This window comes from Bos grunniens, chromosome 15 (assembly GCF_055505025.1).
Source record: "Bos grunniens cultivar Pamir isolate PY7600 chromosome 15, Bosgru_T2T1.0, whole genome shotgun sequence".
NCBI lineage: Eukaryota > Metazoa > Chordata > Mammalia > Artiodactyla > Bovidae > Bos > Bos grunniens.
Genome location: NC_141179.1, coordinates 30,807,111 through 30,821,801, shown reverse-complemented (window position 1 = coordinate 30,821,801; position 14,691 = coordinate 30,807,111). Strand labels below are relative to the sequence as shown.

The 14,691-nt window shown below is 53.5% G+C and overlaps 1 protein-coding gene and 1 long non-coding RNA gene across 2 annotated transcripts in view; one reads left to right on the top strand and one right to left on the bottom strand.

The window, feature by feature from the left end:
- Positions 1-907: 907 nt before the first annotated feature.
- Positions 908-7,355, bottom strand: LOC147357595 (uncharacterized). Its single transcript, XR_015141451.1, has 2 exons — positions 6,868-7,355; positions 908-2,238 (listed from the first exon to the last, which is right to left on the bottom strand). It is a non-coding gene; the product is annotated as an uncharacterized LOC147357595 (long non-coding RNA).
- Positions 7,356-8,818: 1,463 nt separating this feature from the next.
- Positions 8,819-14,691, top strand: part of LOC147357593 (nectin-1) — a 72,461-nt gene continuing 66,588 nt past the window's right edge. The window contains exon 1 of the mRNA XM_086338294.1: positions 8,819-9,607. Within this exon, the coding sequence (XP_086194420.1) occupies positions 9,529-9,607 (79 nt within the window). The 5' untranslated portion in view covers positions 8,819-9,528. The remainder of the gene's footprint in view (positions 9,608-14,691) is intronic.

Below are 14,691 nucleotides of genomic sequence, written 5' to 3'. Positions count from 1 at the left end.
ATCTCTGGCTAGCCTGTCCTCACCCCTCGGGGCTCAGCTCACCTCCACAGGAAAGCTTCCCTAACTCTTCCTGACCTCTTAGATTAGGGAAGAGTTCCCATTCACCAGACACTCCCCTGGGGGCCTAGATTTCCTTATCTTCCCACTTCCTAGTAGAGCCATTCTTTCGCATTAGACTTTGGCCCCAGCCTCAATGGGGTGTGAACATGTACGTGGCTTTATTCCAATGCCTAGCATGGTACCTGATCATAGGTGGTGCATAAATACTTAGTGAATGGATTATTGTTAAAAGCCTTTGAGAGAGAGTGCTTGCCTCAGCGCTCCATGTCTATACATCACAATGTGTATATAATGTGTGTATAAACATGCTCCTGGGCTTTCAGATCTCAAGGCCGGGGAGAATCATCCCTTCCCCTACGGCCTCCCCCATCCCACCCCACCAATCAGCATCATCACCATCATCCCCAGTTGGGTTGAAGATGGTAGAGTTTACAAAGTGCTTTTACAAAGGTCTTGGCAGTCATCAGCATCCTTTTACACACGACGAAACTGAGCACAGAGAGATTAAAGTGCCTCATTCACAGGGGACCAGCTCACTCTGGTTTGCCCAGATCTCTCCTAGTTTTAGCACTGACAGTGTCCTGGGGACCCCCTCAGTCATACATAGGCAGAACACGACAGCTGGTCACGCTTCTTGTCTAGGATGTAAACCTAGGGCTCCTGACTCCAAATCACGTGACTGTTCCCTGACTGCCTCCTGAGGGTCCTTAGAATTCAATGGCCTGCCCTTTGGATGTCCCCTCCAAGCCACTTGGCACTGTCCTGGAGCACCTCTTCTCAGAAGCAGGTGCTCAAGGAGTGCAGGGCATTAATATTAACCTAAATCAAATACAATTGAGAGAGAGGCTTATTTCTGGAGGAAAAGCACTTTATGTAACATAGAAAAAATTAAATCTATTATTAAAATAACTTCATAATGATATTAAAGCAAATTTTTAGAATAAAAAAAACTTCACTAAAAAAGTTTTCATTTCTCCATATTGCCTTTGCATTTTTCTCTCTCTCGGTGTGGATTTTTTACAGAACTGAAAAGTGCAATCATCATGTTTGTTCCTTTCTTCACTTCACATTACCGAACTCGTGTTTAGATTTGCTTCCTTCTGAATCTTCCACGTCACTAACACCCATTAGCCTAGATCACAGGGAGTCTGGGCTCAGGGCTCAGGGCCTCCTTCCTGAAAAACCCCTTTCTCAGCAGGGCTTGCTAGCTCAGGGCCCCAGCTGGGCTTCTGCAGGTTGCCATGTAAACACCGTCTTTGTGCACATGTGCTGTTTGCAGGGCAGAAGGACACAGCATTCATCTGATCCTGAAAAGATCAGCACCCTTGAGAAGAACACTCAGACTCACATCCACTCCCAGGGCGAGTGTCCACCATGCACTTTCTCTGCAGGGCTTGGGCTGACCCAGGAACTCTGCTCCTCCCTCTGTTCCATTTCTTGGCTTCCATATGGCTCTCAAAAAAAAAAAAAAAAAAAAAAACAGGTTCCTCTCAATGAGTAGTCCCTCCTGATAATTATCCTGACCCCAGATCTAAAGGGGCCTAGAGAATACTATGAACAGAGGAGCCTGGCAGGCTACAGTCCATGGGGTCGCAAAAAGTTGGACATGACTGAGCAACTGAGACTTTCTTTTTTCAGATCTAAAGGCACTGTCGAATGGGAAAAGACTGTGGGTGGGAGGTTGAGTGCCTTCTTCCTTTCCGTAAGTCTTTTTCCCTCTCACGTCTTTCTGTATCAGGAACGCTCCAGGCTGGAGTTCACCCATCCTCTTCCCGTCTCTTGGTCCATGAGCTGAGCTCTCTTCTCAGCACCACAATTGAGTTTGAAGTATTCCCACCCCAAATCAGGAATGATCCTGCTGTCACATCCAGAATTCCTTAGGATTTTGGATGTGCTGATTCAGAGGAGCACTTGGATTTGCCTTCGGGAGTTCCATCTTTCTAGAGAATTGGGTGGTTCAAGAGGGAACTGGGGCCTTTCAGTCATCACTCAGAGCTCCAGCCCCAGAGCCACGGAGATCTTTGGGAAACCATGGCCCGAGAGGATAGCAGCCTGTTAGCCATCGAGGTACCACTTTGACACAGTAGATCATGGAATCCGGGGGCAGCTGCTTTCAGCTGATCTGTCATCTTGTAGAGCAATGGCGGCCATGGCAATAGACAGGCTCTGCAGGGATCTCTGTAAGAATAACTATAATTAGATACTGCTAAGCACTGTGGGATACAGAGGCACCATCATAATCACCACAGCTACCAGGGTGATGATAACAGTAATTAAATGCTGTGGTTTTCCCAACCACCCCCCCCCCCCCCCGCCGCCCCGGGAGCACTGCCTGGGGTGAGGCTGGCCTGTCAGGTTAGGGAAGGGGGCACCCATGCCAGAGGCTCCTCTCTGGAGCTGGCTGGGGCTTGAGCCACACACTTCCTCCATGAGATTCCTCCTCCTCCTCTGTCTCCCCCTGCCCTCAGCCTCAAATGACACCAGATTGGGGACCGCAGTCACAGGACAGGGGGACTCCCATTCAGCTTTTCACTGTAATGTAGGTTCATCTCGTCATCTCAACAGATTTCAGGGGGTTGGGGGATCTTGGGGACTTCTTAATGGGACTCCCCTCACATCAAAGTGAGCTTTATTAGCCAATTACTGAAAGATAGAGAGGGGCCTGGGAGATGGATAGGAGGGCAAGTCTTTACTGTATTGACTTTGGGCCTCTCCCAAGCCCCACAGCTGTTTCTCTGCAAGAGTCCATGGAAGCCAAGGGAGGGCGGTAGGGACAGTTTCCTGGGGAGGGCAACTTCCTCTTTTCTCTGTCTAGTCCTCACCCTCAGCCATTGAGAAGGTGGTAAAAGTGAGCCCGAGGGCCAGTTCTTTGAGGTGTTGTCATTCCAGGAGTCACTGAGTCTCAGAGTCAGGACAGAAGGTGGAATTCATCCAATCCCTCCCCACCCAGGGCAACAGTCCCATGCAGGGCACCCCTGATAAATGGACCTGGGGCTTCAGTCTGAGAAGGGATGGGGTGTTGGTTCCGTTGTTCCATTGATGGGGTTCCCTAAATAGTCTTCTTTAGACTGAGTTGAAATCTACTTCCCTGACTGCATGCGCCCACTGGCCATGATCCTTCTCAGTGAACGCACGCAGGATAGGCTGCTCCTTTCCCCTTCGGGGTTTTGGAAGCTTGCTAGTCACACCTCCCTTCCACCTCCTTCTCCTTTATGAGATCCGAGGCCACCTTCCAGCCTCTCTCTCTGGTGAACTCCAACTTCTACTTTACTGCCATGACCTTATTATTAACTTCCCTGCTTTCTACTCCCGAAACTTCCATCTTCACTGCTCTCTTCACCTTCCCTCCAGGGTCAGAGAAAGATGAGTCCTCTCCTTTGCAAGACTGACCCTCCTCCACCTTAGTCCCACCAGACATGCCTCTTGCGGGACCTGCCCACGGAAGCACACCTCCTTTTGCTTCTCACACATGTTTTGCCAATCCTCGCCATCCACTAGCTCTTTCCTCCTGCCTCAAGATGCTCAGGAACTTTTGATTTCCCATCACCAAGGAGGAAACGAGCCCCTCGGTCTCTGTAGTTCTAATCCTCTCCAAGCTTCTAATCCATTTCACTGATTCCATTCACCACCAAACTTGTCAAGAGCAGGGTGGACACAGCAGCCTCTGCTTTTTCACCTTCCACCCCCTTCTCCTCCCACTTTGATATGGGTTCTGCTCTACCCCCCACACCATTCTCCCAAAGGTCACCAGTCTTTTTGCCACTGTATCCAATGACCTCCTCTGATTCCCACCTGCTCTCTGCAGCGTCAGACGCTGTTGGCAACCTCCTCTGTTAAATTCTCTCCTCACTTGGCTTCCATGACAACCCTCTCTCCTTGCTTCCCTCCTCCCTCACTGACCAATCCTCATCTGTCTGTCCTACCCACATTATTGCCAGATTCATCTCCTGGAAGCACAGTTCCGACAGCTCTATGCAACACATAATATACAAGGTAATAATATGTCTAGGGTTCAAACTTTTAAAGCAGCAGAATCCATTAACAAGAAGCTTTCTCAGAAGCCTAATATTTAAAGAGCATGATAACAGTATGCTGGGACTTCCCTGGTGGTCCAGTGGTTAAGAATCTGCCTTCCAATGCAGGGGACATGAGTTCAATCCCTGGTCAAGGAACTAAGATCTCACGTGCTGTGTGGCAACTAAGCCTGAGTGTCACAACTAGAGAGAAGCTTGCAAGCTGCAACCAAATAAGCCTGCATGCCACAACTAAGACCCAATAATAAACAAATAAATGTCATGATGTACAGAAAGAAAGAATGAAATGAAACAGTATGCTCTTTAAACATGGTTCCTATTGAAGCAGGGAATGGAGATTCTGGGAAATTCTAGGGCTTTCAAACCACAGTTGGAAAGCCACTGAAAAAGTTAAATTCCTCAGTCTTCAGAGGAGAAAACAGGCTCAGAGAGGAGAAGTGATTGGTAGAAAGTGGCACAGGATGTTAGTCAATCAACACATTTTCACTTAGTGCCTACTGAGTGCCAGGAGCATTCTAGGTGCCAACAATAAAGCTGGGACAAGACCCAGGTAGTCCTGCCCTGGAGGGGCTGACAACCCAGTGGGGTGTGAACCACGTATCATAAACTACTGAAGTGATCACAAGTATGCAAAGGAAACTGAGGGAGCATTTAGGAAGGGACTCGCCTGGTCTGAAGGGCAGAGTGAACCACGCTGGGGAAGGGGCACATGTAAACTGAGCCCTAAAGGACACATTAGCAGCTGGTCAAAAGAAGCGGAAGAGCCTTGGAGCAGATGGAGCAGCGCAGGTGAAGGCTGAGGAAGCTAGTCTGGTGGCCAGAATCTCAGCAAAGCCCAGCAGCTCTGACTCAACACCCTGGAGCAGCATGACAGTGGGTGAGAGTGCAGCCCCACCAGCCTCCCGGAGACTTGACACTAGTCTCAGAGGCTGACTGGCCAAGGAAGTGTTTTCAGGCATTGGGGCCTAATAATCTGTATTAGAAGACAATTCGATGCTAAATGCAACATAGTATTGCACATTAGTGGAGGAACAAGACATCTGTAGTTGAGTTAATAGTATTATACCAATGCTTATGCCTTAGTTTTGACAAATGTACCACAGTTATGTAAAATGTTTATATTAGAGGAAGCTGGATGAAGGACATATGAGAGCTCTGTACCATTTTTGCAACTCTTCTGTAAATCCAAAACTATTTTAAAATAAAAAAGCCTTAAAAATATATATATCCCTCTGGCACCATGGCAGAGAGCAGCAAAACTGGATGTGGGGAGAGAGGTTATAGTAATAATGATGACTAACACTGAAACTGTCCTTCCTGTTCACTAGGCATTGTTCCAAGCACTTAATGTGTTTAACTCATTTAATCCTCCCAACTCCATGAGGTAAGTACTTTATTTCCCTTTATTTTACACATGAGGAAGCTGAGAACAGACAGGTTAAGTCAGTGGCCCAAGGACACACAGCTGCTGAGTGGCAGAGCTGGGAGTTTAAGGATTCAAATCCAGGCAGTCTAGCTCCAGAGTCCCATGTGTTTGACCATTACATTGTACCCCCTCCCCTCAGTGTGCACTGGCTATACTGCCCGAGGACACTGTAAGGATCAGGAAGAAACCATGAGCATGCAGACTAGGGTGATAACAATAGAAATGGAGCCCAGTCACTAGACTTAAGACAGATATTGGAGACACACTCAGCTTCTGCTTTTGAATTGGAATATGCTAGTTGGAGAGGGGCTTCCCACATGGCCCTAGTGGTAAAGAACCTGCCTGCCAATGTAGGAGATGTAAGAGACATGGGTTCGATCCCTGGGTCAGGAAGATCCCCTGGAAGAGGGCATGGCAACCCATTCCATTGTTCTTGCCTGGAGAATCCCATGGACTGAGGAGCCTGGTGGGCTACAGTCCATGGGGTCGCAAAGAGCTGGACACAGAGTAAAGTGACTTAGCACGCACACACACCAACACTCACAGTTGGAGAAAAGGGAAGAAGCAAGAATGACTCCTGGGCTTCCTTCTAGCTAAACAATAAGGAACAGAAACTTGGTCCTGCGTTTCTTCCCACCACTGAGGGAAGCACTCCAGACCTTTCACAGTCTGTGTGTAGGGACAACCTACCTGTCACTTTCTCTTATCATCTTCAAAATACAAAGCAAACTGGACCACCTGCTGCTCCCAAACAGGCCCCGACCTCCCCCACCTCCATGTTCTTGTACAAGCTGTTTCCTCCAGCAAAATTCTCTCCTCCATCTCCCTGGGTCCAAATCTGATCCACCCTTCAGGGCCACCTCCTCCAGGAAGCCTTCCGTGCTCTCCACAATGAGAAGCATTCAGACTCTCCTCTGGATGCTGACATTTTTTTCCTTTGGTTCTCTTTGGCAGCATGCAACCTCCATCCTATAATATAGTTATTTGGGTAGGGACTTGGCTCTTGCTCACTTTGGTATCCTCACTTCACAGTATAGTAGAAGCTCAAAAAGATATCTCTTCAGTGAATCACCTATCTGAGTAAACAAGCTCTATCTTATTTCCCTTCACCCCTTCCTGGCTCCATTTTCTATCTACTGAAACCTACCACACACACACACACACACACACACGCACTGCTGTTGGTGCTTTGACTATTTCATATTGGTGCTTTGACTGTTTCAGGGACTGGCTTAATCCACCTCCATCTTCTCCACCCAACCCATCCCTAGGCACCCATTCCAACATCCAGACACACTCTCTCTGGAAGCCCATTTAAGCGCAGGAGAAAAAAAAAAAAAGCCTCACCCAAGAATGGAGAGATGGAAGAAAACAAGCAGGAAACTAGTGGGCATTGGTCCATCTGGAATTGCCCCTTTAACGTACGGGGTCCAGCTCCTATAACGTGGTCCTGTCCTGGAGGAGCTGACAGTCCAACGGTGAGTGAATCAAGTATTCAGAGGCAGAGTCTGAAAACATTGCAATGAACTCAATCCAGCCCTGTTCCTCAAAGTACTTAGGGCCAGACTGGACTACAACAAGCCAAGTTGATAAGACATTCCTCAGCTAAAACCCTCCTGGTGCCTACCCAGGGTTCACTGCAGGTCTCTCCTTTCCCCAAGTTTGGTCTCAGGCTACAGCTTAATGCCCCTCTCCTCCAGCACATGGCTCTGTCTGATAGATGACTCACTCAGTCCCTGTGTCCCTTCCACAGAGAAGCCTTCCCTGATCCCCACCCCAGGCTGAACAGGGCACTTTCTCTGAGACCCATTAAATCATGTGTGCACATCTCTGGGACACACCGCACACATTAAAAGCTTGTTTATAACATCTGCTTCTGTCTGTATCGCCTCTCTGTCCCCTAACTAGATTGAGTGCTCTTAGGGCAATGACCAAGTCTCTGTATCCCCAAGCCTAATGTGATGTTTGGTACAAGAAAGCCCAATTACATTTGTTCAGTGTAAAAGATGTATTGAGGAGTGTGAATGCTCAGAGGAGCGCTTTAGTCTGCGGACTTCAGCAAGAAACCCAGAGACAGTCCAGGGCCAGATTCCAAACAGCCGGAAAGTGGTGCCCTTATTGCCCATCCTCCTGCCCCTCCTACTCCCAGGAACTAGAATTTACATTTTATCAGGATTGGGCCACTTCCCCTCTGCTTCTGCCTGCTGGGCAAAGGGCAGCAATGGGCAAAGGGAGCATTGTCTGGTCAGGCATCTGGGAAGAAATTTCTTCTCCTTAGTGGGACACTGTCTCCTCCGGGGGTGAGGATGGGGTCCAGAGGGAAGGAGCAGAGGGCAGGCATTGGGCTGCCAAGGACGGGAGGGCTCAGCCGCCTTGGCTGGAAGCCAACCGCACCCGGATGTGGTGGGTGGCCAACGGGATCTGGCGGAGAGTCCCTGCTTCTCGTGTACACTAACTGGATGGGTCCCTTTCTCGGGTACCCTGCAAATCGGTCAAAACAGAGGTTCCCCCCCCCCCCCCCCAAGTGGGTACAGGTCGATTTCTTGCTCTATTTAGCGAGGGGAGAGGGTCTCAGTGTTTGGAAAAGGAACTGCTGAAGGGAGAGCGGGTTAGAAAAGATCAGAATCCTCAGGGGCCCCATCTCACCCCGCGAATGCGCCCACCACCGACTCCCGGAAGGTCCCCGCATAGCTGCCTCCCCGTAGAGTGTTCACATGATGCAGAGGCGTGAGAGCTCTGGTTACTGAGTTCGACTCCGAGGCCTGCCACTTTTCTGCTTGTGCCCCTAGGGAAATCGCCCTAGCCTTCCCCGGGCCTTTGTTTCCTCATCTGTAAAACGGGGCCAGGGCTGGAGGAGAGGGCCTGGAGAAGCCCTATTCAGCTCGGACACTGCGGGATCCCGGATTCTCCATACTGCACGCCCGCTCCTCCACAGCCTCCCTCCCCACCACCCCCTTCTCCGCGCACTCCGCCCACCCACCCCGTCTTAACTCCGCCCCCACCGAGCGGCTTCTCCCCCGACGCCGGCCGCTAGGGGTCACTGCCTCCCTTTGTCAGCGACTGAGAAGGGCGGCTAGCCCTCCGGCCCTCTCCCCGGCGGAAAGGCGACCGGGGGGCATCTCCCGAGCCAGTGGGCCTGAGCGCGACCCCCACGGCCCTCGCCGGGGATCCCGCCTCTGCCCTGGGCGGAGGGTGTACGGGGCGGGGCGGGGCGGAGGCCGGGGCCGGGCGCCGGCCGCGCGTGGGCAGCCAGGAGGGGGTTAATGCTAACCCCTCCCCCTCGGGCTGACATCACGGGGAGAGCGGCTGAGAGGCTGGAGCTCGGCGAGTGAGAGAAAGAGAGGGAGAGGAGCGAGCGCGGCTCGACTCGGCGCCCGGGCAGCTCCACATTGTTGCGGATCGCCGGGACGCGGCAGAGCGAGCGGCCGCGGCGCGGCGGGGGACGCGGCGCCCCCCGATCGCTCGCCTGGCGCTTAGCCGCGCCGCCCGATCGCCCCGGCTTGCCGAGTCGCGCGCCCAGCCGCCTGGGCCCCGAGCCCACCGCGCCGCCCGCCCGCCGCCCTCGCTCGTCCCGCCGCCCTCAGAGGACGGCCGGCCATGGACGCCTGCAAGTTGGAGCCGAGCGGGAGGGTGTGAGCGCGCCGGGGGCCGGGAGCCCGCGCCGGGCAGCCGGGCGCGCCGGGGGTGGGTCCCTCTCCCCTGCCCGGCTCTGCGTGGAAGAAGAGGGCGGGGACCGGCACCGGGAGAAGAGCGGAGGAGGAGAAGGGGCATGACTCGTGCAACTTGCGGCGGGCATCTGCCGAGCCTCTGAGCCGGCGGCGGCCCGGGGCCCGGATTGCGGCCGCGCCGATCCCACCCAGCCCTCCCCGCCCCGGCCGACGGCTGAGGCTGACCTGGATCCTCCGAGCGCCCGCCGGCCGGCAGGGATCGCCTTCGTCTTCCGGGCTGCTTTCTGGAGCGCGAGGAGCGCTCTCCTCGCGGCTCCTCTCGCTGGACCCCCGGCCCCCGATGGCTCGGATGGGGCTTGCGGGCGCCGCTGGACGCTGGTGGGGACTCGCTCTCGGCTTGACCGCCTTCTTCCTCCCAGGTAAGCGCGTTCCGCCCCCTGCCTCCCCACCCCCCAAGCCCCCATCCAATGTCTCCCCAGGGCTGGGAGCTGGATGGCGGGCACGTCTGGGTTGTAGGGAGTGAAAGGAGACAGAAAAGTTGGGTCACGGCTTAGGTAAGGGGGGTGCGGGTGGTTCGGCGGAGAGAGAGGCTGAGGAGCCCAACAGCCTGCCCTGCGGGAAAGCAATCGGATGCACGTTTCTGTGTAGCAAGAAAGCACTTTCTCCGCGCAGTTTTTCACACAAAAAATAATAATATGTAATAGCGTTCTATTTATTTAATAACCAGCTCTCAGCTCGGGAAGCAGTTTGGAAACACTGAATGTTACATAAATGCAAAATAATCACCGTAATCACCGTCTCGGGGTAGGAGACAACAGCCCCAGGGGGAGGGCGTCAGTCTCGGAGCTGGTGGGCTGTGGGCTTGGCGGATGGAAGTGGGGCTTCGGATTTTTTTCCTCCAGCCCTTTCGCCAAGAGATTTCGGGCGCTCCGGCCCCCTCCCGCACCACGTCGCCCCCCTACCCGCGCGGGGAGCAGGCTCCTGCGGCAGAGGCGGCTTCTCGCTCACCTGCGGTTCTTTTCCGGGAGGGTGAGGCCCGGCGGCGCGCTATCGCAATCTCCCCGCCTAGCGCGGAGCTAGGCTTTGCCTTGGAACTCCGGTCCCAGTTTGGGGGGCTCTCCCGCAGGAGGCGCCGCGGGCTTCGTGCCAGCCAGGTGGCTGCGTGACCCACTTTCCCGAGGATGCTCGCGTGTCCTTCCTTGAGATGCTGGCGGCCGAGGGGTTAACCCGACGCCCGACCCCCGGGGTGGCCCCCGGTGGCCCCTCTGACGGATGGGGTAGGGGCGGAGGCTGGGACCGGTCCGGGCGTATTGTGCTGGGGAATGAACTGGAAAATGCGTTTAGGAGGCAAATCCGACCGAGTCCCCGCGGCTGGATTTAACCCTTTGTGTCCCTGGGGAAGCTGCCCGGCTCCCACAGTGGCTGGGGACACCGGCGCGGGTGGGGCGGAGATTGGGGGAGTTCCTCCAGCCTTCGTGGAAGAAACCTGAGACGACCTCCCGCCCTAGCTAGGTGGGGGTGGGGGGGAGGAGTTGGGGAGGGCGGGGTAGGGTGGGGGCTCGGTTGAAGCACGTGGCCCTGGCCTTAGGTGGTAAAAGAAGGTGTGAGAGTGCAGAGACCAGCTCTGCGTGGGGCAAGAATGTTGGGTCTGGACTCCGCTCGCTGCTAGCGGAGGAGATATGGAGGAGATATGTTCGATGCCGCAGACACAAACGGCAGTTTGTTGCCTAGACGTGGGGCTGGGGTGCGCTCCTGGAAGGCGGGAGCCTGGCCTCATTCACTTCTATACCCCGTCTGCCGCCAGCTCCCGGCCAGGGCTCAGCAAATGTATCGGAATGGCCCATGGCTCCAAAGTGGTTTGTGAAAGGCGCACCAGGGTGCCCCAGCCCTGCAGCCTGCAGGTGCTGCCCTGCTAGGTCGGTGGGGGTAAATTCCAGGGCACACAGGTGTCACTGCCCATTTCAAAGGTGCATGATTGAGTCCCTCGCAGCAAGGGTGGTTCCGGTGAGAATGAAAGGTCTTCATCTTACACTGGACCTCCTGGGAAACCAACGGGAGATGCTGGAAGCTCGGGTTCTAACATTTGTCTGACCACCGGGGTTCTGGAACCCTTCAATTCCATATTGCCCACACTCAGAACCCAGCAAAAGGCCAACTTTCCTGGGGCCTGACTAGTCCAGCATACTAGGGGTTAATCTAATCCTGGGTCAGACAAAGAGCAGGAAGATTTGGGGAGGGGGAGTGAACTCACCCCCTTCCTTTTGTCACTCTCTCTCCCAGCTTTGTGATGCTGTCCCTGTAGTTAATTCCATCTTTGGAGGGGTGGAGGCCTGCGCTGCTCCATCCCACTTGGGGAGTGGGGGCAGGGAGGTGATCCTCTCACCTGGTTCAAGTGTAGACACCGGCACCCCCAACCAAAACTCCAGATTGAGGGAGTGGGATGCAGATAAGGAATCACAGCTCAGATGGGCACTTCATGAGCATTCCTTGGTTGATCCTAATTGTCATGGCTGGGTAGCATCAGCGGGGCAGCCAGAGTTCCCTGACCAGCCAGCCTCCTCTACCTGGTGCCCACGCCCCTGGTGCCTCTGTAAAAAGACAGGTGGATGTGGTGGTGCCCACATGACACTTGGACAGAGGCTGGGGGAAGTCACCCTCCAAAACCCATCTACCGTCACCCTCAGGCAATCTCCTTCTCCCTGGGGACCTGCCAGCCTGATTCTCTTTTCTGGGTTCCTCTGGGCTGTGGCAAGGAGTATAGAGGGATGAGGAGAGGAGCCTGATGAGATGGGAGAGGGGACCTCCCACCCCGGGGGTGTGTGTGGTGGCTCCCTGACTTCAAAACACTCCGAATCTGGCTCTTAGTGTGTAAACACAGAAGTGTGTTTTCAACAACACAGACTTTACCAGGCAGGGTGGTGAAGCCCCATCAGCCTCTGAGATGAGTCTGGGGTTTCTGCCTGATCACTCAGAGGAGAGAGCCAGTGGGACCCGGGAGCTGCATCCGAGAGGAATAGGGGGAGCCCAGGAGAGGAGGCAGAGAATCTGCCTTAGAAGCAGGTGTGCTGAGCTGGTGTCCCACCTACACCACACCCTCCCTAATTGGCTTCCCCAAACCTTTTGTCTGGGAAGAGAACACACACCCCAGGTGTCGTGCACACCCTTGGAAGACCTGTCAGGCCACAGCAGCACCCTCTTCTCTGCAGCCTATGCAGAACTCGCCGTCATGATGGTTTTCTTTGAAACCCAGGGAGTCAGAACTGTTGAGTTATCTTCCTGTCTCCCCATCACTCACAGACAGTGGTGTGTCCAGGCTTGCTGGGCAGGACATTATGGCAAAACTGATTCCGCTGGCTTGGGGTTTGCAAGCGAGTATAAGCAAGAATCCCAGTGCCCATGTCAGAGAAGTATCTCCGAATCAGATTCAAGGCCAAATAGTCAAGGCTGGAAGGGAGGAGGAGGAGATATTTCAGTGCCTGGGCCCAGCACCTGGGGCTGAGTGGTCTAGAAGGTGTTTCTGAGCCTGACTCTCTGTGTTTATGGGACAGGCAGCCCCTGGTTGCCTGATGCTGGCCGAGACTATGATGTCCATTCCCTTCTCGGCCGTTCAATTTTGCACAATGAATCCACCTCGTTGGCCTGATCCGGGACCCAGTTGTATGCTGCCAGGATGGTCTCGGGCCAGAACCCTAGTGCTGACGACTGAGCAAGTGGGCCAGGCTGGGGAGGGTGGGGGACCGGGGGGCAGCCCCAGTTGCTGTGCCTCTGGTAACTGCCATTGTTTAGCAGCTGACTAATGTTCATTGTTCAGCACAAACAGAAAATACCCAAGGGAGGTGTAAATTTACCTTCAATTTTCCTGATTGTATCTTTCCTTGTTAACCTGGTAAATCAAATGGCTCCTACCTGCTGTGGGGACAGAAAGGGTATCTATATATATTTACCTGTTTTGCTGATTTTTTTTTTTTTTTTTTTAACTTTGAATGTCAGCCTGTGGGCCAGGCTAGAAGGAGTAATAGCCAGCTCTGGGACTTAGGCTATAACGTTTCTGATAATTTGCTTACGGCCTCACCATCAATATAGAGTGGGTGCACACACATGTGTGCAAGACTGTGTGCTTGTGTTGACCATCTACAATTCACTGTGCACATACAGAGCCACGGGGAGTAGGACAAGGAAGTGTGTGCACTGGGATTGTGGGTCACCGTGGGACAGGGGCATAAATATACATCAAATGCATCATCACCTGCAATTGATTTCTTACGGCTTCTGACTGGGATTTTGTGAGAGGCCTGTGTTTATATCAGAGTGTCAGTGAGGGTAACTTTGGAGGAGACCTAGGATTTGCCCTTAGACAGCTCCTTCTAAGACTGAGCTACCACATCCTTTGGGGGTAAGAAGCCTGGACACCCCTTTCTTTTTCTGCTCTGCCCTTGACCTCAGGCTGGGCCTCTGCATCCTCAGAGGAAGATGCTCACCTGGAGAGATTTTCCTCTGCCTCTCAGGATTCCCGAGCAGCCAGGAGGGGCCGCAGGAAATAGGTTTTCAGCTACTACTTTGGCGTCTCTGCTTTCTGCATGAATACTTGAGGAAAAGGGTCATCTGGGGAAAGGTGATGTACTCTGGGCATTTAAAAAGGAGCTCTGAGTCCTAGGCTCTGAAAAACCCTGTAGAACCATATGTGTGGCCAGTTCAGCAGCATACATGTGCCTGGAGCACCCCAGTTCACAGAGCAGAAAGCAGTAGCCCCCTTGTTGGAAAGGCAAGTGGAAATGAAGGGCAAGCATTGGGGAAGAGGGCAGTCCTGGGAGCCCAGGTCCTGATGCCCAAGTCAGGCTGGCAAGTGTTTCTGCCCTGTGGTGTCCGCCCCTCTCCATAGAGACCACGTCTGTAGAGCCAGCAGCAGATGTGCTGGCTGGGGCTGGAGGTAACTTAAGATCTGAGCAGGGATCACCTTGCACAGGGAAAGCCCTGAGCTGGAGATAACACTCCTTAGCCCAGTTAACCCTTTAAGCTCTGGATTCTCCTGTGCTGTTTGGAACTGGAAAATAGGGAGAGGGGAAAGATGGGTGAAAACACATCAGACCTAGTATCTGAACCCTGACAAGGAGCGATTAACTCACTGCCACAGGAGAAACCTAAGGACACAGAGAAAGCCTTCCTGATCACAGACTGTATGTAGGCTGTTCAGGGCAATAGGTAATCCCAAGGGTTATCCTGAGGTGGGGGAGGGGCAGTAGGTATGTATTCTCAGAGGCTCATGAGATCTGTGCCTTTCACAGTCTTTTAGGGGCAGAGCAGCTGTGGTCCCAGGGCCCAGTTCAGAGGGAGCAGCAGATAGCTCAGTCCCTCTCCCCACAACCTGGAAATCACCCCATCTTGACTGCCCAGCAAAGTGAGACAGCAAAGTGAGACCGGCTGGACTGTATTTGAATCCCAGCTCTACCAATTGCTAGCTGGGTGGGCCTGGTTAAATTGCTTTGTAGGCCTCAGTTTTCCCATC